The sequence below is a fragment of the Nicotiana sylvestris genome, chromosome 3 (genome assembly GCF_000393655.2).
Source record: "Nicotiana sylvestris chromosome 3, ASM39365v2, whole genome shotgun sequence".
Classification (NCBI taxonomy): Eukaryota; Viridiplantae; Streptophyta; class Magnoliopsida; order Solanales; family Solanaceae; genus Nicotiana; species Nicotiana sylvestris.
This window is the reverse complement of record NC_091059.1, coordinates 55,264,528-55,291,742: the sequence shown is the minus strand read 5'-3', so window position 1 is coordinate 55,291,742 and position 27,215 is coordinate 55,264,528. Positions and strand designations below refer to the sequence as shown.

At 41.2% G+C, this 27,215-nt stretch overlaps 2 protein-coding genes across 2 annotated transcripts; one reads left to right on the top strand and one right to left on the bottom strand.

Annotated features, from left to right (window-relative positions):
• The first annotated feature begins 214 nt into the window (after positions 1-214).
• Positions 215-3,666, top strand: LOC104235402 (probable cinnamyl alcohol dehydrogenase 1). Its single transcript, XM_009789161.2, has 4 exons — positions 215-365; positions 457-570; positions 2,504-2,731; positions 2,817-3,666. Exons 1-4 carry the CDS (start codon positions 277-279, stop codon positions 3,457-3,459), a joined length of 1,074 nt encoding a protein of 357 aa, XP_009787463.1. The 5' UTR covers positions 215-276; the 3' UTR covers positions 3,460-3,666.
• A 1,179-nt stretch (positions 3,667-4,845) lies between these two features.
• On the bottom strand, positions 4,846-5,573 carry LOC138887384 (uncharacterized). Its single transcript, XM_070169130.1, has 2 exons — positions 5,358-5,573; positions 4,846-5,181 (listed from the first exon to the last, which is right to left on the bottom strand). Exons 1-2 carry the CDS (start codon positions 5,571-5,573, stop codon positions 4,846-4,848), a joined length of 552 nt encoding a protein of 183 aa, XP_070025231.1.
• Between the last annotated feature and the right edge of the window lie 21,642 nt (positions 5,574-27,215).

Below are 27,215 nucleotides of genomic sequence, written 5' to 3'. Positions count from 1 at the left end.
TAGGTGGTATGGTATGGTTAATTTAGCAAGAAATGAAAAGTAAAAGAGAGAAGGAAAAAGACAAATTTACGATTGGAGGATAGAGGCGACCTGGTTGCTGAGATGTCGCATGTCACTATCTCAGTTTAAAATTCGTATGTACCTAAAATAAGGAAATACTCTACATGTACCTAATACTTGTTTTCCAAAACTATATATATGGCGTATACCAACATACAATATATTCAGAAAAGCTCATTTCTGCTTTCCTTAGCTATAATCTATTGCTTCCTAATCATGGGTAGTTTGGAAGTTGAGAAGAAAACCATAGGCTGGGCTGCCAAAGATCCTTCCGGTGTTCTGTCACCCTATTCCTACACTCTCAGGTGCTTTAATTTGCATTATTATATTCTAATGAGTAGTTCATTGTTTTCTACTATAATAATTACGGAGTTGTATTATTATTTTCATTTACAGAAAGACAGGCCCTGAAGATGTTGAAATCAAGGTGTTGTGCTGTGGACTCTGTCATACTGATCTTCACCAGGTCAAGAATGATCTTGGCATGTCCAATTACCCCATGGTTCCTGGGTATTTACATTACTCTCTCGAGATTGGCATGTTGTGATCATGCATATACTGTTTTCTTTTTCTTTTTTTTAGGGTACTAATTTGCAGCTTTTGATATTGAGAGGAATTTTCATTATCTTGTATCAACAAAAGCTGTTTCACCAATTTTAACGGCTCTACTCCGCTAATATCATATTCTAAGAACCAGCCAGTAAAGTAGAACAGCACACTGAGGCGCAGGGGCGGATGTAACCCTATAGTAACGGATTCAATTGAACCCATAACTTTCGACGTGGGGCATAAATTTATGTGCAAAAATTCACTGAAATTGCAATAAATTATAGATACGAACCCATAACTTTAAAAATATAATGAGTTCGAACCTTAAAAGTTGAATCATAGAATTTAAATCCTGGATCCGCCTTTGCTGTGGTGGAGTATTAACCATCTGGAACCCTTGAAGTATTAGAACATTAATGAACAAGTCACAAGTATATTGATTATTATTGTTGATGAGTCTGAAGATGTGTTTTGTTAAACATCCTAATTAGTGAGTTTATGTCGACCATAGTTCTTTCCATGCCCTTAGTTAACTTTAAAGCACCATTTCTGGTTAGGCCAAGACTCCAATCAGTTGTATGTAAAAATTGTACGGACGCCTTATTTGGTCGATCCCATTTAACCTATACCCATTTTTTTAAAACTTTTAACTTGTACCCACTTTTTAAATAACTTCAGCTCCCTTTCTCCTCCTCCTTCTCCTCTTTCATTTTCTTCTTCTTCTTCTTCTTCTTCTTCTTCTTTTTCTTTAGGGGCTCTCATTCTTATTTAATTTTAGAACAATATAAAAACCTACGATTTTGGCATCATTGAAATTTCCAAGTTCGCTGTTATTCCTCAATTGACTGGTTAGATGATGGCTGGTGAATGGTGATAAAATTGCATTTGCTCTTTCTGTGTGATTAATTGTGTCATTTAAAAAAACTAATAGTACTACCTAAATGGCTGTTTCTTTAGAAAAAAAGAATGATGAGCAATGAAGAAGCAGTTAGGTTTCCCTCATATTGATCCTAATTCATGCTATGCCGTATGTTGCGAATAGCTAACGAGCATCTTCTTATTGCCTAGATTGCTCAAAAATGCTTAACAACAATGGACAAAATGCTATGCATGTTGCTATATTGAACACTCTATAGCTGAAGTTTCCCTGTTACAAAGACAAAAACTTCAGCTCTAGAGCTGAAGTTTTTGTGTTGTAACTGGAAACTTCAGCTCTAGTATGTAATATTAATAGGTGGTAAAAAAACTTCAGCTCTAGAGCTAGAGCTGAAGTTTTTGTGTTGTAACGGGAAACTTCAACTCTAGTATGTAATATTAATAGGTGGTAAAAAAACTTCAGCTCTAGAGCTGAAGTTTCCAGTTACAACACAAAAACTTCAGCTCTAGAGCTGAACTTCAGGCCCGCTACTAGAATGCTGAAGTTTTGCGTGATTGCCTTTGCTACTTCAGCCCCGTATGCTGAAGTTATGCGAAAAAGCGGGTACGCTTGCAATTTTTTTTGCAAAGCGGACACAAGTTAAAATGTGACACAAAAAGCGGGTATAGATGCAAATGCCCCAGTTGTATATGAGACTTGACAAACCTAATGACTCTATGATCATTCTTGTGGCTGTGATATGATAATCTTTTGAATTTCTCTTTTTTTGGCTGAAAAAGTAGATTTCTTAATGTTCCTTAGGAAATATAGCAAAATGTACGCGTGATGACTTCTCTGCGTGGCCATAATGCCAAACAGAACACATTGGCGTAACCTTAGGACCACATACATTCACTGCTTCTTTTGCTGAACAAAGTCAATATTTGGACTTCAATTGGATACAGTAAATTTAACAATTTATTCTTTACCACTATCTGATGATCTTATCCCTTTTGAACTTTTTTGGCTGTGATAAAGACATGAAGTGGTTGGTGAAGTTGTGGAGGTTGGATCCAATGTCGCCAAGTTCAATGTGGGAGACACTGTTGGAGTAGGCGTGCTCGTCGGATGTTGCAGGAGCTGCCGCCCTTGCAACCAAGACATTGAGCAATACTGCAATAATAGGATCTGGAGCTACAATGATGTCTACTCTGATGGCAAACCTACCCAAGGCGGATTTGCTACTTCTATGATTGTTGATCAAAAGTAAGCCTAGAAATTCTTGAATTAAAACCAATGTGACTGGAATTAAGAAACCAGTATGATTCATGTTTGTTTCTCCAATGTACAGGTTTGTGGTAAAAATTCCAGATGGTATGTCACCAGAACAGGCAGCACCTCTTTTATGTGCAGGGTTGACAGTGTACAGCCCATTGAACCATTTTGGATTGAAACAAAGTGGATTAAGAGGAGGCATTTTGGGATTGGGAGGAGTGGGACATATGGGAGTGAAGATAGCAAAGGCGATGGGGCATCATATTACTGTTATTAGCTCTTCTGACAGGAAGAAAGAGGAGGCCTTGGAACATCTTGGCGCGGATGAGTACCTCGTTAGCTCGGACACCACACGGATGCAAGAGGCTGCTGATTCACTTGACTACATCATTGACACTATCCCTGTGTTCCACCCTCTTGAGCCTTATATTTCTCTCCTCAAACTGGATGGCAAATTAATCTTGATGGGGGTTATCAATACCCCCATGCAGTTTATCACCCCCATGGTTATGCTCGGGAGGAAGACAATCACTGGAAGCTTCATTGGGAGCATGAAGGAAACAGAGGAAGTGCTTGAGTTCTGCAAAGAAAAAGGGCTGACTTCCCAGATTGAGGTGGTGAAAATGGATTATGTCAACACTGCCATGGAGAGGTTGGAGAAAAATGATGTCAGGTACAGATTTGTGGTCGATGTTGCTGGAAGCAAGATTGACCAGTAATAACATCAAGAAAAGAAAACTGACATGGTTCACCAAACAAGACTAGATAATGTAATGAAAGTGACCAATTCTGAATCATTTTGTGAGAAGTTACATACTTTGTTTGTTCTTGTGTCTTTTCTATTGTATTTTGTGATCAAGAGTCACAGTTCTGTCTTTCAATGTCCTTTATAATGTAATGGATTTCTAAAAGAAGACTTTGAAGAAGTTGTTTGTACTTATTTTTCATCAGCATGTGTTGTGCGGCTATTTGGTAAGCAACCTCCACTTCCAACCAAAAGCTTGTGAGTTCGAGTCTCCCCAAGAGCAAGGTGAGAAGCTCTTGGAGGGAAGGATGCCGGGGGTCTATTTGGAAACAGCCTCTCTATCCCAGGGTAGAGATAAGGTTTGCGTACACACTACCCTCCCCAAACCCCACTAAATGGGATTATACTGGGTTGTTGTTGTTGTATGTGTTGTGCGGCTATTGCTGCTAATATTGAAATATATCAAACCTTGTTTGGTACTTGAAACCGGCCTCTCTTCTCTTGACAGAAGCTCACGAAAGTATTGCCTCTTTGATATTACTTTTTGAGTTTAACCCCTCCTGATGCTAGGTGTGCACGTGTGTGTTTTGATGATTAACAAACTAGGATTAGTTGTGTTGAAAGAACCGAATTTCATGGATAGGATGTTATGTTACTGGACTGGTGTGCAATATCTTGTGCTGGTAGTGAAGGAACCAGGTTCCTAGGAGCAGTGCACAATGCTGATTAGACATGGAATTGACTAATATGAATACAAATTGGATACCTTAGAGAAACCTATTTACGCGCTACAAAGAAAATATTACTTGGAGGAATTCATGTTGGGTTTAAGCTTGTTAAAGTTTAAAATAGAGTGAATGGAAACAACAACAACAACAATAACTACCCAGCATAATCCCACCAAGTGGGGTCTAGGGAGGGTAGGATGTACGCAGCCTTACCCTTACCGTGGAAGGGTAGAGAGACTGTTTCCGAATGACCCTCGGCTAAAAAAGTGAAGGAAGCCCTGATAGCAAGACAAATAGTTAGAAAACTAAATCGGAGATAACAACAAAGAATAGCAAGATAGTACCGATAACAAGTAATATCAAGACAGTATATTTAGACAGATAAGTCCAAGGCAACACACGAGAATATGACGAAGTCCTGCTAGCAAACTACGGAATTACCGAAGGTAAGTAGTAACAGAACAAGACACGCGGCTATAGCAAACTAAGGAAAAAAGGGTACCATACTAGTAGGGAAGACAAAGGGAAACACCCGACTACCTACTAACCTTCCACCCTAATTTTCCACCTCCACACCCTTCTATCTAGGGTCATGTCCTCGGACAGCTCAAGCTGTACCATGTCCTGCCTGATCACTTCACCCAAGACTTCTTAGGTCTACCTCTACCCCTCCTCTCACCTCCCAAGGCCAACCTCTCACATCTCCTGACTGGGGCATCTATGCTTCTCCTCTTAACATACCTAAACCATCTCAACCTTGCCTCACGCATCTTTGCCTCCACAGGGGTCTCTCCCACCTTGTCCCGAATAACTTCATTCCTAATTCTATCCAATCTAGTATTCCCACACATCCATCTCAACATCCTCATATCCGCTACTTTCATATGCTGGACATGTGACTTTTTGACTGGCCAACACTCTGCCCCATACAACATAGTCGGTCTGACCACTACCTTGTAGAACTTACCCTTAAGTTTCAACAGCACATTCTTATCACACAAGACACTGAAGCGAGCCTCCACTTCGTCCATCCTGCTCCGATATGGTGAGTAACATCCTCATTTATCTCCCCATTCATCTGAATTATAGATCCCAGATATTTGAAACTCTCTCTCTTGGGAATGACTTGTGTATCGAGTCTCACATCCCCGTCCGCCTCCTCGGTAAAACCACTGAACTTGCACTCCAAGTATTCTGTCTTGGTCCTGCTCAACTTGAAACCCTTAGACTCTAGAGTATGTCTCCAGACCTCCAGCCTTTCGTTAACGCCACCTTGCGTCTCATCAATCAAGACTATGTCATCCGCAAATAACAAGCACCAAGGTACCTCCTCTTGGATGTGACGCGTCAAAGAATCCATCGCCAGGGAAAACAAAAACAGGCTGAGTGAATGGGAAATAGAGGAAAAAAATAAAATATTTGAATTTTCCTCTTTGAAAAAGGGACATTGTCCAATATTGGAGGAGGAAAATACAATTGCTCTTCTTCTAACTCTTAAAGAGTTGAGATTAGGCAAGACTCCCGCCGCCGCCGTCGTCACTCGGTTTTGGATTTATCCGTTTTTGTAATGGTAAATTAATTTTCCCCCGCATTTGATTTTCCCATTTGATTTTGCGTAAATAGTCATTTACATAATGGCCGTTTTATGCGAACAGTCATCCTGAAGAGTTGCACCTCTTCATTTGAACTCAACCTATTGTCTATAAATACCAGGCTATTCCCTCAGATTTTCCTTTACGAAATTTTGAATTGTCCTTCTTTCTTCTGCATTGTTTTAACTGAAAGAAAGCAACAGTAGGTGTGATTTGCTACCAATCATTGTGTTCGCTGAAACACTAGCATTTGCAGTACCGTTATACCAGTGTATAGTCTGTTCTATCCTGGGAGGAAATAATCCACAACTTCAGGTACTAGGAGGGGATTAAGTTCCTTAAGAAAATACTGTGAATTCAATGGGCTCGGATTAAATTCTACTTCTTCTACATTTATGTTTTTTATGTTATTGTATTTCCAGAATTACTTTGCAAATACAGATTACCAACAAGCTTAAGGAACTTAACATATTCTGTATTTGTATTGTATATACTATTCTGGAGACTAAAACCTGTATGGTTTTGTACTCCCAATTTAGAGATTAAAGCTTTCGTGATTTTCTACTCCATTTTTATATCTTAACTGTTTTTATTATTATATGTTATTTCAAGATTAAAATCCTAGCGATTTTCTATTCCATTGGACATTAAAATCTATGTGATTTTCTACTCCAGTTTTATTCGGTTTGAAGATATAAAAACTTCACTCTATATTAAATATTTGGTTGTGTCATTTTTTTATACAGAAATGACGAATGAGAATGGAAACCAGCCTGTTTCTATGGTGACTGCCAATACATCGACAAGCCGAACAACACTGATATTGGCATCGGCTCCCACAGAAAAGTTCGAAAAATTTTTCGGGATTGATTTCAAGAGGTGGCAGTAGAAGATATTCTTCTACTTAATGACTTTAAGTTTACTGAAGTTCATTAAGGAGGATATTCCTATTCTTCCTGACGAAACTCCAGAGAATGAACGCTTCCTCGTGACTGAGGCGTAGAAGCATTCTGGTTGTTTGTGCAAGAATTACATTCTTAGCGGGCTGGAGGACGATATGTATAATGTCTATACTAATATGGGGACATCAAAAGAACCGTGGATTGTGCTTGAAATGAAATACAAAACTGAGGATGCCAGGTTAAAGAAATTTGTTGCCACAAAATATTTGGACTACAAAATGGTAGATAGCAAGTCTATTATTACCCAAGTCAAGGAATCGCACGTGATTATTCATGATCTCCTTGTTGAAGGTATAGGTCGAATTAATACTTTTGTTGAAAGTATTAATTATATTATTATTACTAATATAATTTTCATCGAAGGTCTTATTATCAATGAAACATTCCAAGTTGCATCGATGATTGAGAAATTGCCTCATTTGTGGAAGTTCTTCATAAATTACTTGAAACACAAACGTAAAGAGATGTCGCTCGAGGATCTCATTGTTCGGTTGAGGATCGAAGAGGACAACAAAGCTGTTGAAAAAAGGGTCGTGGAAACTCAGCAATAATGGGAGCAAACATTGTTCAGGACACTCGACAAAATAATAAAAAAAGAAAGAAGCCTTATGGACCAAAAAGTAACCCAAGCAAGAAGCGATTCAAAGAAATTGCTACAACTGTGGGAAAGCTGGACCCAAATTGCAAATTGTCTTGCTCTAAAGAAAGATAGGAAGAAGAGTTAAGCAAACATGGCTGAAAAGCACGAGATAGTGATGACTTGTGTGCTATACTGTCTGAATGCAGCCTGTTGGGAAATCCAAAGGAGTGGTGGATTGATTCTAGATCCACTCACCATGTTTATATTGTTACAGAAGCGTTTTCTACATATGATCCCGTACCAAAGAGACACTTTCTATGGAAAATTCTGCAATGGCCAAGGTTGAAGGATGTGGCAAGATATTTTTGAAAATGACTTCTGGCAAGGTGGTGACTCTGAACAACGTCCTTCATGTTCTTAAAATTAGGAAGAATTTAGTCTCTACTGCACTTCTCGTCAAAAATGGGTTTAGGTGATTTTTTGTATATGATAAGTTTGTAATAAGTAAGAACGAAATATTTGTAGGAAAAAGTTACCTCACTAAGAGCCTTTTAAAACTGAATGTAATGGTCGTTGAGAATAATAAAATTCAACTTCTTCTTACTTACTTGAATCAAATGATTTATGGAATATACGTTTGGGATATGTTAATTATAAAACCTTGGAAAAAATGATTAATTTAAAAGTATTGCCTAAGTTTGAATGCGACAAATCAAAATATCAAATATATGTGGAATCTAAGTATGTTTAACATCATTATAAGTATGTTGAAAGGAATTCAATTTCTTTAGACTTAAATCACATATATTTGCGACATAAAGTCAATACAATCTCGAGGTGAAAAGTAGTATTTTATAACTTCTATTGATGATTGTACACATTATTGCTATGTGTACTTACTTAGTAGTAAAGATGAAGCAATAGATGCATTTAAGAAATACAAAAATGAAGTTGAAACGCAACTAACAAGAAAATTAAAATGATAAGAAGTGATAGGGGTGGTGAATACGAATCTCATTTTGAAGAAATATGTTTAAAATATGGAATTATTCATTAAACAACAGCCCCTTACACGCCCCAATCCAATGGGGTTGCCGAAAAAAATAATCGACCATTAAAAGAGATGATGAACGCTTTGTTGATAAGTTTTGGTTTACCATAGAACTTGTGGGGGGAAGCCATTCTTACGGTTAACCGGATACTTAACCGAGTACCTCATAGCAAAACACAATCCATTCCATATGAAAAATAGAAAGGAAGTAAGTCTAACTTGAACTATTTTAAAGTGTAGGAATGTTTGGCAAAAGTGCAAGTTCCTAAACTCAAAAGGGTAAAGATAGGACCAAAAACCGTTGATTGTGTTTTCATACGATATGCAACCAATAGTAAAGCATATCGATTTCTAGTTCATAAATCAGAAAATCCCGACATTTATAATAATACGGTTATAAAATCAGATAATGTTGAATTCTTTTTATATATAAAGGAATGTGAGTCGATTGGTAAAAGATCTAAATGTAATGACCGTTCGGTCATTTCGAGTGTTGTAGCCTCGTTCCCTCATTTACTACTTATTCTGTGCTCAATTGCTGTTATGTGACTTATCGGGGTAGTTGGTTTGGTTTTGGGGATGTTTCAGAATGAATTGGGACCCTTAGGCCCAGGGTGGGAAGCCTAAGTTGAAAGAGTTAATCGGATATTGACTTTTGTGTAAACGACTCCATAATGGAGTTTTGATGATTCTGATAGCTCCGTAAGGTGATTTTGGACTCAGGAGTGTGTCCGAATTATTGTTTGGCTTGAATTGGCGTAAGTTGGAAAAATAGAAGTTTGGAGAGTTGACAAGTTTGACTGAGAGTTGACTTTGTGGTTACCAAGCTCATATATTTGTTCCGAAAGTTGGAATCGGTCAGTTGCATCAATTATAACTTGTGTGCAAAATTTGAGGTTGATCGGAGTTGGTTTGGTATACTTCGGCATTAGTTTTGAAAGTTAGAAGTTCATTAGGCTTGAAACAATGTGCGATTCATGATTTTAGGGTTTGTTTATCGTGAAAATGGTAACAACAATTAAATTTGTAAATGGGATTCTAAAAATACGTAATCTATTCCCGAGCTAGTTGTTAGAGCAGTTGATGCTAAGAATATGGAATTTAATGATAAAACGCAAGCTAAGACGAGGCAGTAATCAAATCGAGGAGTCTGTGGTTCGGATGCATAATTAGTCAATGGGGACCTCTGGGTCGAGCTCGAGGTATCGGGGATAGTTAGGGATGGGATAACAATTGAGGATATAATTAAACAAGGCTCTTCGCAGCCAATACTGAGCAATATGATGAAGAACTAGCAAGAAAGCAATGGAGATTAAGGCGACTTCGGGCCAGCGAGAACAAGCAAGTTAGAAAGAAAAGAAAGAGAGAGAGAGAGTGAGATATTATTGCACTTGTGGAGAAATTGAGCAACATCAGCCCCTTACAAAGTGGCATGGATTTCCCTTATATAGGAGAGGGAATACCATATAGTACAAAATGTATTGAATGTAAAGACATGGGGATTGGACGTCTAGGCATGGTACTAGTGCCTATTGACTCTAGCCATTTGCCTCGGGAGTCCCCCGTCTTCGTAACCTCCATTGGGTCGTGGACGATCCTCGAGGGAGGGAGCTCGATGGTGATCCCACAACCTCGAGATGCCGATATGACTTTCCGAATATATCTTAATGACGGGAAATAAATCCCCCTGATTTCATCGCATACAGTGTTGTTTGATGTGATTTGGCACTTTGAGCTAGTTCCTATGATGTTTTAGGACTTGTTGGTATGTTTGGTTGAGGTCCCGGGGGCCTCGGGTGTGATTTGGTTCATGTTTGGCGCATTTCGGAACTTTGGAGGCCTCTGATTTTTGCTGTGCTGGTTTCCTTATATGCGATCACGAGTGGAGGATCGCGATCACAAAGAGTGTTCTAGGAAGCTGGGGATTTTGTGTTATGCCTTTGCGAGAGAGTGTCTGCGAATGTTGAGCCTGGGGAGTCACTAAATCGCGTGGGGTTATTCACGTTCGTGAAGAGGAATCTTTGCACCATAATATTTTGTGCTTCATAAAAGCGAGGTATTTTTCGCGTTCGTGAAGAAGAGGCATCTGGGCAGAATATAAGTTTCCAAAAATAAAGGTTAGAGTAAAATTTCATGATTAGACTTTAGGAGCCCGGATTGAGGCGATTCTTGGAGGGATTTTCAAGGAATTGATTAAGGTAAGTGATTCTAGCTCGTATTTGGTTAATATACAAGAATTTATTATTGTTTTTATCATTTAATTAGTGTTTTAGGTTGTAAAAATTGGGGAAAATTGTACAAACTTCATAGGCTTTAATTTGATGATTTGAAGGTTGAATTGTGATCGGATTGAGTAATTTTGGTATGGTTGGACTCGTGGTTGATGGGTGTTTGGATTTTGTTAATTTCTTCGGATTTTGAGACGTGGACTAGAGGTTGATTTTCTGAGTTGACTTTATGATTTTTGTTAAAGAAGTCATAAGGAATTGATTCCTATAGCTAGTATTGATTTTATTGTATTATGTGTGGCTAGATTAGAGGAATTCAGAGGCCGAGTCGCGAGGCAAGGGATTATTGGAGTAGAGATTTGCACGGTTTGAGGTAGGCTGTAATTACGTGTTTTAGTCGCTTATCACACTCAAATTTACTGCACTTTAATTGATTTTGAGCTTTAATCGCTAGTGTTTTGTACTTATTGCGTGTTTTATGCCTAGTAAGAGTGATTTCGAGTGATGTAGATGTTATGGAGCTAATTCGAGTGATTTGAAACTTTGAAGTCTAAGTAAAAGCCCAAAGGATTAAGTCGGGTTCGCGTTCGGGGGTCGAGGACCAAGCCTGGATATCACAAAGCAAGCAAAACGAATTACTCTGAAAATTTTCCACAACCGCCTTATTTTGTTGCTGCCTTCAAAGTGCATAGTCCCTGATTTCTTTGGTTCGTTTGAACTTTCTATTATCACCTAATGCTTGTTATCCCTAGTCAACCCCTTTGAGCCTTTAGCCTTTCTCTATTGGTAACCATGCTACAGGCCTTTACCCGTTTAGTCGATAATCCTCTCTTGGCACTAGGACCTTCCTTAACACTCTTATGAAATAAGTGGCTTAAGGCATAAGTTTGGGGGGAAAAGTTGAGGAATCTAAAAGAGGTATCAAGGCACCAAAAAGAGAGAAGAAATGATCTCTATGAAAAGAGAAGGAAAGAAAAGAAAAGAACAAAAAGAAAAATGCCAAAAAGGAAATAAAAAGGAAGGTTGATGAAATCAAAAAGAGGCAACTATCTCTAGTATGAGCATCAAGGGAGAAAAAGAATGAAATGAACAATAAAGAGTGATATCAAGTCTCTCTAGCCCCTAAGGAAAGGAAATGCCTCTAAGAGTTAGTAAATGTGAGCCAAGAAATGAAAAGGTTGAGTGCTTAAGAAAGGTTGTAACTACTTATCCCATATGATATCCTACCCCAATCCAAAAGCCTTCATTACAACCCTAAAGAAGTTCTACTTGATTTTGAACCGAGTGAGCTTACATTAGTGGTGATCTACATGAGGGGCAAGCCTATGGTATTTGAAGTCTTACTTGTTACATTCCTTTGTGACAGAAGAGTGAATCCTTTATTGCTCTAGTCATTGAGTGATAATTCTTGAAGTGAGAATGGAAAATGGAAGGTAGAGGAGGAAGAGTTTGGAGTCCACCATGATCTATATGATAGAACAAGAGTCCTTGATGAGTGAAGTCAATTCTTGATGCTCAAATGTTACACTAGACTTATATGCACATAACATAAGGTTTGTCACCTTGTTGTAATGCATGAGTATTATGAGTAATTGTTGGTCCCAACTGAGTATGAATGGCTTACAATTGACTCTTTTGAAATGATCTTCACTTAGTGGAGGTGGGAACTAATTTATTTGCTTGATGACAAGACTTACGTTTGGGGGAGTTGATAAGTGTAGATTTTAACAACTTATTAGTACCTTCTTGCTTTAGTTTTAGTCCAAAAGTATTGATTCTTGTTCCTAAAACTAATGAAATTGTACAAATTGCAGGCACGTTGGAGGATTGGACCTTAACGAAGAATTCGAACTCAAAAAGTAGTATTCCAGCTCAATAAGGCAAGAAGGAGTGCATCAGGCCGAAATGCCGTTCGCAGAAGTAATTCTGCGATCGTAGAAGAAAGTGCGGTCCGTAGAAATACACTTGTGGCCGCAAAGAAGACGCTTTAGCCTCAGAGGAGTTTCTAAAAAGCGGGAGCCACAAAAGATGGTTGCACTGACAAGATTGGAAAAAGTTCAGAGAAGGTGCAAAAAGACCAAGTAGGAAGCCTTTCCAAAATGCGGTTCGCACATGGAAAAGTGTGACCGCAAAAGATGAAGTGCAGCTGCAGTTGGAATTGTGAGGCTGCAGATTTCTTTGCACATGGAATTGTGCGGCCGCAGAGCCTCCCGAAGAGCATTTTGTTAGTGAATTTTAGGACACTATAAATAGATGGGAAATGCTTTTTAGGGCAAGTTTTGAATTGTAATGAGCTGTAGTGGTTATATTTTGCTGTTTTGGGGGAAGTTGTGACTATTTTTGGTGAAAAATCATTATTTTATCATTTAATCTTAGATTATGGCTTTAATAACTTCTTCTTCTTCTTCTTCTTCTTCTTCTTCTTCTTCTTCTTCTTCTTCTTCTTCTTCTTCTTCTTCTTCTTTATCCTCCTCCTCCTCCTCCTCCTCCTCCTCCTCCTTATTTTTATTCTTCTTTTGTTTTCTTCACTTCCTAGCATGAGTAGCTAGATTTTCTCTAAGATTGTGACCCAACCCTAGTGTGTAAACCCTATGGGTAATTAATTTTAGTGCTTTTTTATGATTGGTTATTTATTGTTTACCCTTTTTATGCATTATTTTTAGAATTAGTGGTTGCAAATATTGATTCTTGCCTATTTGACTAAGTCCTTGCTTGAGAAATAAGGACTTAGTCTAGGAAAACTTAGCTAACAAGAAATTGGGATAGTTAAGGTTTTGGCTAATCTAATTACAGGGTTTGAACTAGAGATAGGAAAAACCGTCCTTGCTTGAGAAATAGGGACTTAGTCTAGGAAACTTGGCTAACAAGAAATTGGGATAGTTAAGGTTTTGGCTAGTCTAATTATAGAGTTTGAACTAGAGATAGAAAAAACCCGACTTGCGCTCATATCAATTGTTTGAATTGACACCCAATTGGACTTGAGAAAGCTAATTTGGGCATAACCACTATATAACCAAGAGGTATTAAGTGGGTAATTGAGAGTTGAGAGTTATAATAAACTCCGATCAACAAAACAAGTATTTACGCGATTCACCCATTAGGGTAACACCTAGGTGAAGGTTACATCTCTAGGCTTTTCCCATTTGATTTGAAACATCAAAAACAAGTATTCGCTTTCTAGTTTCATCTAATTAGTTTAAATTTGTTAGTGTAAATTTTAGAATTGGAAAACAACCACCCTTTGTTTGGAAGTGCAATTAAGTTGTTTCACGTGCTCTCGTCAAGTATCTACTCTAACACCCCTTACAAACTCCCTGTAGAATTCGACCCCGACTACTGTTGGGTACTATTATATCAATGACCGTTTCCACTCACTATTGAGTGAGGATTGGACATGGACAAAAAACTTGATAGAATAGGTGGTAATTCAAGTCTGTAGGCCACCTCTCTAACCCTCTGAAGCACCTCAAAAGCACCAATATACTGAGGGCTCAAGTTGCCCTTCTTCCCGAACCTCATCACGCCCTTCATGGGCGAAACTCTGAGCAAAGCCTTCTCACCCGCCATATATAAAATATCACGAACCTTCCTATTAGCATAATGCTTTTGCCTAGATTGTGCTATACAGAGCCGCTCCTGGATCAATTTCACCTTCTCCAAGGCATCACAGACCAAATCAATGCCCAACAACCTAGCCTCCCTAGGCTCGAACCAACCAACTGGAGACCGACATCTCCTCCAATACAAGGCCTCATAAGGAGACACTTGGATACTCAAATAAGCTTTTTTTGTAGGCAAATTCTGCTAATGGAAGAAACTGATCCCATGAACCTCTAAAATCAATGACATAGGCACGTAACATGTCCTCCAAGATCTGAATAGTGCCTCGGACTGCTCGTCCATCTGGGGATGAATTATTATACTCGGCTCTACCTATATGCCCAACTCTTGCTGCACCGCTCTCCAAAACAATGATGTAAATTGAGTGCCTCGATCCGAGATAATAGGCATAGGCACACCATGAAGGCGAACAATATCATGAATGTAAATTCGAGCCAGCTGCTCCAAAGAGTAGGTAGTCAGAACTGGAATAAAATATGTAGACTTGGTCAATCTATCCACAATAACCCATATTGAATCATATTTCTTCAAGGTCCGTGGAAGTCCAACTACGAAATCCATGGTGATATGCTCCCACTTCCATTTCGGAATATCAAGCCTTTGAATCAAACCACCGGGTCTCTAATTTTATACTTCACCTGCTGACAATTCAAACACCGAGCAACATACTAAAAATATCTTTCTTCATTCTCCACCACCAATAGTGCTGCCTCAAATCTTGATACATCTTCACGGCATCTGGATGAATGGAATACCGTGAATTGTGGGCTTTCTCAAGTATCAACTCTTGTAACCCATCCACATTTGTAACACAGATCCAACCCTGCATCCTCAATACCCCATAATGTCCTATTGTAACCTTTTTAGCATCATCGTGTTGCACCATGTCCTTCAGGACAAGCAAGTGGGATCATCGTACTAATGTGCCTTGATGCGCTAAAACAAAGAAGACCGTAAAACCATGAAGCAAGAACACGACTAGGCTCTAAAATATCCAAACTCACCAAGTGATTGGCCAAAGCCTGAACATCCAATGCTAACAGTCTCTCCCTGACTAGAATATAAGCAAGGCTTCCCATATTCTTAGCCTTCCTACTCAAGGCATAAGACACCACATTGTCCTTTCTTGGGTAATAAAGAATGGTAATATCATAGTCTTTTAGTAGTTCTTACCACCTCTACTGCCTCAAGTTCAGATTCTTTTGCTTGAATAAGTGCTGAAGACTCCTACGATCCGTGAATACCTCATATGACACACCCTAAAGATAATGCCTCCAAATCTTCTTCAACGCGTGAACAATGGCTGCCAACTCCAAATAATGAACATGTTAGTTCTTCGCATGGGGCTTCAACTAACGCGAAGCATAAGAAATAACTCTATCCTCCTACATCAATACACATCCAATGCTAATCTATGATGCATCATAATAAATAGTATAAGACCTGATCTGAAGGTAAAACCAGAAATGGAGTTGTAGTCAAAGTAGTCTTGAACTTGTGAAAGCTCTCCATCATTCATCAGACCACCTGAATGGGGCACCCTTCTGGGTCAATCGATTCAATGGGGTTGCCATGGACGAGAAACCCTCCACAGAATGGTGATAATACCCGACCAAACCAGGGAAACTCTGTATCTCAGTAGCAGTAGACGGACTAGGCCAACTCTAAATTGCCAAAATCTTCTTTGGGTCTACCTTAATCCCCTTACTGGACACCATGTTCCCCAAAAATGCCACCGAATCAAGCCAAAACTCACACTTAGAGAATTTATCATATAGCTTCTCCTCCCTCAAAATCTGGAGAATCATCCTCAAGTGTTGTACATGATCCTCCAGGCTGTGAGAATACATCAATATATCATCAATAAATATAATGATGAAAGAATCAAGATACGGTTGAAACACATTGTTTATCAAGTGCATAAAGGTTGTTGGGGCATTCGTCAGCCCAAAAGACATCACCAGAAAGTCATAGCGACCATAGCTAATCATGAAAGCCGTCTTCAGAATGTCTGAATCCCGGATCTTCAGGTGATAGCACCCCGACCTTAAATGAATCTTCGAGAACACTCTAGCACCCTAAAGTTGATCAAAGAAGTGCGCAGTAGTGGGTACTTGTTATTAAATGTAACCTTGCTTAACTGGCTGTAGTCAATAAATATCCTCATAGTATATCCTTCTTCTTCACAAAACGAACCGGCGCATCCCACGGAGACACACTAGGCCTGATGAAGCACTTATCAAGCAACCTTAAAGTTGTTCCTTCAGCTCCTTCAACTCTATAGGTGCCATACGATACGATGAAATAGAGATGGGTAGAGTGACTGGCACCAGATCAATACCAAAATCAATGTCCCTATTGGGTGGCATGCCCGACAGGTTTACTGGAAACATATCTGAGAATTCTCTCATTACCAGAACTGACTCCACGGTAGGAGTGTCAGCACTAACGCCCATCACAAAGGCCAAGTACGCCAGACACCCCTTCTCAACCATCTATTGAGACTTTAAGTATGAAATCACCCTACTCGGAACATAATCTAGGGAACCTCTCTACTCAACCTAGGCAACCCCAGTATCGCCAACGTCACAGTCTTAGCGTGACAATCAAGAATAGCGTGACATGGTGACAACCAATCCATGGAAAAAATCACGTCAAAATCAACCATGCTAAGTAGTAAAAGATCAACCCTCATCTCATACCCCAATAGCCACCACACACGACTGATACACATGGTCCATAATAATAGAATCACCCACCGGTGTAGATACATGAACAGACACAACTAAAGAATCATGGGGAATATCCAAATAACAAGCAAAGTATGATGACACATATGATTAAATGGAACCAGGGTCAAATAACACTAAAGAATCCCTGTGGCATACTGAAATAATACTTGTAATCACGATGTCAAAAGTAACTCCCTCCAGCCTGGAAGGAAATGCATAGAAACGTTCTTGACTACTGCCTGAACGACCTCCCTTCTAGGGCGACCTCATGTTGACGGTGCCCTAACCATAGCTGGTTGTGCGGGTGGTGTACTGTTGGTGCTGAAATCATAGGCTGAGAGCTCTGCTATAGAGCCCTACTCTACAGTCTGGGGCAATTTCTCTTGAGATGACTCAAATCCCCGCACTCAAAATAACCTCTCCTATAATGGAGCTGCTGACCCTGATAATCTGAATAACTTCCTGTGGAACCCTGCGTAGATGGAGCATGGTAAGAACTCTATTCCAGTAGCGTATTGAATGACGACTAAGCTGGGTGTGCACTGTAGGAATTGTGGCTAACTGAACAACCATGATGAACATGGCAAGCTGTCTAAACGGGTCTAGAAGGACAACCTCTGCTATACTGTGACTGGCCTCCAAATGAGTCACTATTGAAACCATCTAAACCCTAAGGCCTCTTGGCCTCTCGCTCCTCGTGCTCCAGCCTGCGAACCTGCTCCAAACGTCAAGCAATCTCGACCACCTGGTCAAACCTACCCCAAACATCAAGCAATCTCTACCACCTGGTCAAACCTTCTCCAAACATCAAGAAATCTCAACCACCTGGTCAAACCTAGCATCTGTCACAACCTCTCAAGACATATTGTAACACAAACCATATTTGAGGCCATCAATGAACCTCATGATCCTCTCCCTCTCGATGGGAACCAACCATATAGCATAACGTGCCAAATCTGAAAATCTCATCTCATATTGTCCAGAGTCATACACTCTTGGCATAGCTGCTCAAACTCCCTACACAACTTCTTTTTAAAAGTCTGTGGGACAAACTTCTCTAAGAAGAGAATTGAGAACTAATATCATGTAAGTGGTATTGCATCAGCTAGCCTGCACGACTCATAATCCTTCTACCATCTATAGGCTGCCCTTATCAGCTAAAAGGTAGTGAATGCAACTCCACCGGTTTCCAAAATACCCACGGTGCAAAGAATCTGGTGACCCCGGTATAGAAAATCCTAAGCATCCTCCGACTCTCCTCCTAAACTGCTCCAACCTTTACTGCTCCTCATCACTCATAGGTGGATAAACCTTGGCCCGAGTTGCAACAACTAGCTGAAATAGTAACACCCCTAGCGTTTGATGACCCTGAGCTAGCTGCTCTGGAGTACGAGCGACAGGAGTCTAGGCACCTCCCTCAGCCTATAAGGTAGCTGGTGCAACTAGAATCGAAACCACTTAAGCCAGGCTCGTGTAGACAGTCAAAATATGAGCCAAAGCCTCCTGAAGACTAGGAATATGATCCCACTATCTCAGCAATATCCAAAACCTGCTCCCAAGCTTGAGCATTTGGAGGCTCCATAGGTGTTACCCTAGCTATAGTGTGAGCCCTACCTCAGCCTCTACCGCGACCCCGACCTCTCATGGCCCTAACTGGTGGTACTGGTGGCCATTTGCCCGATACAGTCGCACGACCATCTGTGTGAGAATAGAAGAGTCAAGGTTTAAACTTCAAAAATAACAAATACGCATGACAAGAATGCAAGAAAGTAAAGTATCCTAACAATTTGGTAGTCTCTCGAAGATAAGTACAGAAGTCTCCATACCGATTCACTAGACTCTACTAAACTTGCTCATGACCCATAATACCTATGAACCCAGGGATCTGATACCAACTTGCCATGACCCAAAAACCCAACAAGTCATGATGGCTCCTAACACACTTGCTAGGCAAGCCGAACATAGCAGTAATTAACCAAAACTTGCAAAAATAACAAAATTTACATAAGTCTAAAACCTTAACTTAGCATAATAATACCAATACATGATAAATTCAGAGTTAAGAGCTCTAAATGCAGAAATACAAGTCTGAAAAGCCAAATACAATACTGTTTGAAATAAATACATTAGTACATAAGAAAAGAGACGCCAAGACTGCGGTTAAGAATATAGCTCTACCTCATCTCTCGATGATCACCTTAGATATATGCCTAAGCTACCAATGACTGAGTCTGATACCTTGATCTGCACAATTAAGTGCAGAGTGTAGCATGAGTACAAACGACCCCATGCACTCAGCAAGTATCATAAATAACCTCGGCAAAGTAAATGAAGCAAGAATTCTAAATGATACTCACTAAAACCTGTACAGATCATAATTTCAACCAGCACAAAATGATGACATAATCAAGTCATATAGCATAGAAAGAACAAGCTTAGTGTTCACAGTTCATCAAGTACTCTTCTCAATCAATAATCCAGCATATAAAGATGATGTGCCAATAAGTCAGGTAAATAACCAAAGAAATTACAAGTAAATATGAAATTCAATAACCAAACAATACTGGCCAGATTTTCATCAGAACTTCCAATACAGTACCAAACCACTGATCAGTTTTCCTCAATTTGCGTGTATACCATGAAGAGAGAAACATGAGATGGTGACCCTAGGGGATGGATCCATATCCACACACTACACGTACAACTCACGTGCTACATGGGTAACTCAAAAGTGCTAATAATATCAACCACATAGACAACTCATGTGCCAATAATATCAATATCTGGATCAGCCCGGACAATTCATGTGCTGCACGGATAACTCACGTGCTTCATGGACAACTCACGTGTTGCACCAACAACTCACTTGCCAATAATCACAATTCGCCTGGTGTGGTCATAGGCTACCAACATAATCCGCCCGGCGTGGTCACAGGCACCTAATCGAAATCATATTACACAGAAGTAAATGTATAAGAATACATGTATATGATCAATTAATATTAGATTTCATGCTCCTAGATTGGTATAATTGACATGCTAAGGTGTATGCATGTGCAAAGTTTGCTATCATGGCTCAAATCAACAATTTCATCATGAAAATAGCTATTATCAAGTTCATTTAGGGGAATAACCTCTATCTAACCTCAAACATGAATCAAATAGTTCACAACAGGGTTACAAATACGAGAAACATTGCATCATAAAGCTTGTCAATCAATTAAATGCATATCATTGCCTATGCACTACCTAGAACATCGATAAATACCCAAGTGCTCGCACATGGGCTCAACCCCCACACATATGCGTGCCCATAGCACGTATCTATCACAAATAACTCATGTAACTAATGCCTCAACCAAGTTTATGTATCATACTTACCTCAAGCAAGCTAAATCACTCCTCTAACACGACCTTCCGCCGTGAATCAACCTCTGAATGACCCGAATCTAGCCAAAAAAACTTAATATAATCAATAAAAATCATAGGAATTGATTCCAAATTATAAACCTAAGATCTTTGTTTACCGTGAAAATGGTAATAACAATTAAATTTGTTGATGGTACTCTAAAAATATGTGATCTATTTTTATGCTAGTTGTTAGAGCAGTTGATGCTAGATATGTGAAGCTTAACGACAAAATACGAATTAAAACAGGGTTATAATCAAACCGAGAGGCTTGTTGTTTGGGCCTTGGAGTAACCGATAAGGACCTCGAGGTCGATGCTTGGGCTCGGGCTCGAGCTATCGGGATGACCAAGAAGGAACTAACAGTTAGAGTATAATTAAAGGAGGCTCTTTATGGCCAATATCAAGCAATAAATAGAGAATAAGTATGAAAGCAATCAATGAAAGAGATAGTCCCGAGCGAGTAAGTTAGAGAGAAAAGAGAGAGAGAGAGAGATGTTATTAATCTTGTGTAGAATAGTTGGAGCAACAACAACCCCTTACAAAGTGATAAGGATCCCCTTTATATAGGAGGAAAATCCTGTCATAACACAAAATACATTAATTGTAAAGGCATGGGGAGGGGAAGGCTAGATGTAACACCTCGATACAGACTCTAGGTAGGCCAGCTCTATCAGACTTAGCCATGTGCTTTGGGAATCCCCTATTTTACTCTAGCCTCGATCAATATTCTCTTTAGGTCGAGCCCTGACGAGCTTTAAGGAAGGGAACTCGGTCATAGCCTCACGTCCTCGAGGCCTCAAGGTGTTCCTCCGAAACGACTTAATAGTAAGAAATTAGACCCTCTAATTTTGCCGGATACAGATAGTCTCCGCATCTCCTAGAACGAAGCGATGGGAAACGATTATGATACCTGACTTCCTGGGCTCCCGTGATGATGTCATGTCGATGATGCAATCTATGGCGTGAATTTTCACGATAAGCGGGACATACCATGGACTTGCCTTTTCGATGCCATTCAATGCACTGTCGATTCCCGTTCTTCAAAGTGGTAGTACCGCCATCAATTTAGTTTTTCAAGGACACAGTAATTGCGCCTACCGGTCAGACATCCAAAGGCCTTGATGACTATGTCATTATCTCCTATAAATGGGAGTGTTCTGGCATTATTTTTCCATCCAAATGTCTTTATTTGCTCATTCATCCCTTTCTTCTCGCCATCTTCCTCTATTGTTGATCACCACATTTGGAGTTCACGGCCTTAAGATTGTTTGGCAGCGTTCCCATAGGCCATGTTGTGGCCTTTTGCCTGAGCTCCCTTTTGTCGAGCATGGTTATACCGTTTTGTTGTTGCTGCTGTTATTGTTATGACTGTTGTTGCTATCCTTATTGGCTCGAGATGATGATATATAGGGATCGACTTTCCTCACTTTAGAAAATTATTCGAACTATATACCACTGCTCACTCTCCTACCCTGGCCTGGTGTGGCACTTCATCCCTTGGATTTTTTCTTTTATGAGGGATAAAATGGCACTACCGGCCATTGAGGCTGGGGCCCGTCGAATCTTAAACCTTTGGCTTCGGCGGGCTATGTATCCTTTCTCTGCCTCTTCTGCGTCCTCCCTTTTCCTCTTATTCATATTCTCCCTCGGCGAGGACATTCTGCGAGATTGAGCTGAGAACCTGGAGGAGATGGCGATCGAAGGAGTTGCCTTCGAGGATGCGAGCTCGAGGAGGTGGCACTCAGAGATGTTGATACTGGAGATGAACCTTCGAGGATGGACTAGGCTCTAGGCTTTTACCACGTGTGTGCATCCCTTTGTTTCTTTGTTCCTACGTAAGGACCCCTTGCGGGCTTTTGTAATTTTATGTAAGGACCCCTCGAGGGCCATTGTAAGCTAATATTTATGAAATAAAAAGACATCTTCTTTCTTTCTGCTTTGGTATTTTCCATATTCTTGTGCATTTTGCGGGGATTTCGAATGTATGTCTCTATTGACGATCGTCAGTATTCAACTCGGGTGCGAGCATTCTTTCTGGCCTCTGGTTGATAGAAATGGCTCATTTCCGAGATCATTGTTGTTCTCCGGATCAAGCCTGAAGTGGTCTGATAAACTCGGGTCATTGGGACCCTCGAGCCTTGTGGAAATAAAGCACCAAAACTTGAAATTTTGAGAGAGGCCTTTAAGCGAAAGTCAGCTTCGGGTACTCGGAGATTTACTTTGAACTTGATGTCAACAACCTTTTAAGGCGTTGTAGGCAGGTCTCTGAGGAGGGGTTACTCATTTTCTAGGAGACTTCCTGAGGTCGAGCCCTCATAGATGGAGCTCGAAGTGCTTATTTTTCTCCTTGAGAGGAAACCTCGAGGTCGAGTACTACCTCGGAACCCGTACCGAAGCCGTTGGCCTCCCGGGGCCTAACTTGGGTAGGCGAATCATTGCTGTTTTCCCACATATATATGGGGTTGCTACCGCTTCTTGGAAGATCCCATTTTTTTAGATAGTTATCCTTCCATTTGGGCATCAAGTCATTCGTTACCTTAGTGCCAAAGCGTTCTTGTAGGTTCCTGCCTCAGTTTGCTAGTTCCACCATAGCCATGACTGCCACTTCAGGGTCTGCTCAGCAGAGAGGGGAGAGTTCCACTCTCAATGCTCAGGACCACGGGATTTTACTCTGAAGACTATGTCTTCGATAAGAGAAGAGCATCTGGAGAGAGTGAAGAGAGACTACGGATGGGCCGAGGGGGGTAGCGTAGTAGGCGCTTCCCCCGGATGATGGTATCATGGACCTCGCTGATAGATTCCTGAACGTGTACTTGTACCCTTTTGCACTAGGCCCCCTTGATAGGGTCGTGCTCGATTTCTGTTTAAAGTATCGGGTTACTTTGGCGCAGATACATCCGTCATTTTGGCGAATAGTGCTGATGATGAGGTTCTTCGCGGAGAAAAGCAGGGCTTGAATTCATGCTCAGTCACCTCGTCAGGCTGTACCAGCCCTTTCATCATCGAGGTCTGCTAACCTTACGGTGCGGTTCGTCCACGCCCTTTGTTGTTGATGATGAGGAAGATGGAGATCGAGAGTAGGTCAGTCAATTTGTTCGGGTCTAGACGACTGATGTTATTCCTGTGGAACTTATGCCATTCCCCGAGGAATGGAATTACACGCGTGAGTGGAACGTCTTGTGCTTTCTCAGATTCGCTCATAGTGAAAGCTAGTTTAGTAATCGTGTTTCCTTCTTTTTTGCAGCAATTTCATGGGTGCTGGGCGAAGTTCCTGATCTGCCCGGTTGGGTCCGAAAGTTGGAGACCCATTCGACTTGTGACAAGCATAGTTGGCGAACTGTGTCCTAGAGCAGATGGGAAGCAAAATACCATGGTATGTGCATATGCTGCTTTTACCTTGTCCTTCATACATTTGGGAAGACCTTTTCCCCCTTTTATGCACTAATCTTGTCGTTGTAGGTATCGGAGGGTCCCCAAGGATGAGGCTGTGTTCCTCTAGAAAGGGGGAGGAGTTGCCAGCTTCCGAGCTGAAGGACGATAATGAAAATTGGGATATGCATTTGCAGTGCGATAGAGCTTACAACAAGGCAAAATGGGGCCGAGTCTTTAAGGAGAAAACATCACCAAGGCCTGCTACGCCCGAAGTTTTCGGTTCTGGAGAGGTGATTCCTCCGAGTGATCATGCTTCGACCTAGGTTGGTTCTTCCGGGGCCAAGGGGGTTGGATCAACAAAAGTGTGCTCGGCCTTCGAGGAAGTCCGCCGGCTTCACTTTGTGGTGAGTTTTGGCACAGGCCTTCCGCATCTCACGTCTTCCCTTCCTTATCGAGTTTTTCTTCTACAGGCCTTTGACAGGCTTAGGTATGAGTTGCTCCGCCATGGGGCTAGGCTCCAAAAAGCTCTGGAAGAGGGTAGGTCCCTTAAGCTCCTTTGCGAGGATGAGGAAGTTGAGTTGACACACTAGCGATATGAGGCATACCAGATCGAATTACGAGAGCTATTTGATGGAGCAGGTAACTTCTCATCCCGGGCGGGTATGCGTCTCACCTTTTAACCCTTTGGGTTAACTTTTTGCCTATCCCAGTTGCAGAAAAAGACAGAGGCTCTAGAGCGCCTTAGGGGTGAAGCTGACCGAGTCAGGAATGACTGTGGTGAGCTAAGAGCTCAGGTGCAGGCTCAAGCTTCAGAAGAGAATGGTGCCTTGGCTAAAGTTCCTATCTTCAAACTCCGCTTAGCTCGTGACAACGTTTCAGTTCAAGCGGATATGATCACAAAGCTTTAGTCCGAACTTTTGAAGGTCAGGGCTGAGATCGTTGATACTCGGGCCGAAGCAGCACTTAGCTGGACTAAGGCTGATCAGGAGATGACAATTCATTTGAAAGATGCTACCACTGCCCAAGCTGAGTTGAAGAGGGTCCTCAATCATGGAGAGAGGATCGAAGAATATGCTCGTTATAGATCCCGACGAAAGGTACTTGAGGATATCGGCCCCAAGGGTTTTGTTCTCCCGGAAGAGCTGGCGCGAGTGAGGGCGGACGAGAGTGATGCTCAGTCACTCCTATCCGGCACTGAGGAGAGCGAAAACGAGTTCGATAGGCCGTAGCCCTTGGGTCGGGGCATAGATTTTGTCATTTTATATGTGATATTTCCAGAGCGCGTTCGTAGATGGAGGATGCACTTTTTCATGTATGTAAAATAGAAGAGAACTTGAAGCTTTATTGCTTATGCACCCCTTTCTGCTTCGCCTTTGACCAGGTGGACTAGTTTCGAAGTTGGTGAGTATCCTTAGATTCGTGATACGGCTCTATGGCTCATCAGGTAGGCCCGGGGGCTCTTACATGTTAGAGATCTTATGCTTTTGCTCAACTATTTTGGGTTTAGTCTCCGAGTCAGACTTCGACTCGAGCCCATTTGACCCTCAAGCTTTCATGTCTGCATGGGTAGGCGAAAATATCCCTTACACCTTGCCTTTGGGCACTTGTATTTTAACTATTTTGGGTTCAGTCTTCGAGTCGGGTTTCGACTCGAGCAGAATTGACCCTCAAGTTCTGTATTTTTGTAGGTTGGCAACAATGGCTCTCACGCCTTCGGTCGAAGCGACTTTTTATGTATGTGGCCCTGAGGCTCAAGAAGCTGGCAACGATGGCTCTTACGCTATGCCTTTAGGCATGTATAGTTAACTATTTTGGATCCGGTGTCCGAATCGGGTTACGACTCAAGCTCACTTTGACCCTCAAGCTTTCAAATTCTTAAGCTGGCGACGATGGCTCTTACGCTTTTGGTTGATATGGCCTTTTAGTGTGTGTTGCCCTGAGGCTCATTAGGCTGGCAACAATGGCTCTTATGCTTTGCCCTTAGGAATATGTAGGCTTTGTTTTCCTCTCGTTAAGGACTTTTTGAAATGATTTCGCCTGACCCATAGTCGGTTCGGGAAGAACCTCGATTTCATGTCATTTGCTACAATATTCGAGCACCTCGGAAGGTTTAGCTCGTAGCTCGTAGCCCATTTGCCTTGTGATTTGGAACATGGTCGAAGCTCTTTTGCCTGTCGAGGGTAGCTTGTATAACCGGTTCTTTTCGAAGTAGATTCGAAGTAATGGCCTGTGATTTTATAGTGACGGTCGGGCGTCCCTAAGTCGCATTAATTTGGCTGGTGTAGCCGTATTGACTGTAGTCATTTGTGTTTGGCCGGAGCCATTTTTGATCCTGAGTGTGGTAGTTTAGGCGTCTACATAGAGGGTATGCCCTTTCGATAGTCTTACAAATGCGACATATAGCCTAAACTTCGGGATTGAGTTTTATGCCTGTAGTATGGTCTTACAAAATTTTCATGCCTGTTGAGGTCTTACGATTTTTTCATGCCTGTTGAGGTCTTACATTTGTATCATGCCTGTTGAGGTATTACAATTTTTGTTGCTATATTAAACAGATCTTGCTAGACCGAGTTTGCCCGCTCGGGGTCTTACGACATCGAGTTTTTAAGTTAATGGCGATTGGCGATAGTCTTCGAGTTTACTTAGGCTCGGAGGCCATTACTCGTGAGCTCGAAATTGTCTTATTGAGGGCTTATGAGCATGGAGTTATGATCCTGAGGCCATGAGCTAGTTTCCAAGTATTTCGGGACGTACTCGATGGAGGGATCCTTGCTGTGAACACGCTGAATTTTCATTGGAGTACGAGATGCTTTTGGTGAAAGATATTCTTTGACTATTTGGCGTAAGTCCATGTTATTTTGTTACCGTAAGCCCGGCTTATGCATACACGGTTGTTCGACCGTTTGGCCCGGTACATCAGTTCCTATTGGAACCTCGTTTGTCATTTACTGGTGCAGTGTTGATTGCAAAAGAAGTCTTGTAAGCTTGTTGGGTCTTCCTTAGGTAGCGCATGGACGTTGCCTCGTTAAAAACCTTGCCGGCAAAAATCCATTTCGGGATAAAAACTTGGTCGAAGGAAAAGAGTGCAACGGACGCTTCAAAACCTCGAGGTCCTCGAGCCGGATCGACATCTCGACTGCTTTGGTTGATGGCCAGCACAAGAGTTATCGTGAAGTAAAAGATAGAAAAAGGGAGAGGTGATTATACCTTAGTGGCGATGTCACTCTTGGGCTCCAGCGTTCGTTTGGCAGATGCGATGTGGTCCTTCATTTGAATACAACCGAGGGCGTATATTAAAAAATCGTATGGATGATGTGTTGGGGTTCCTTTGCTTTGTTCTTTTTAGTTGTTTCTCTTTATCGGGACTGGATTTTAGTTTGGTCGCTGAGGAATTCCCAAAGGTGTCTGTTATCGAGTAGCCGGGCCACTTCCTCCTGGAGTTGCCTGCAATCC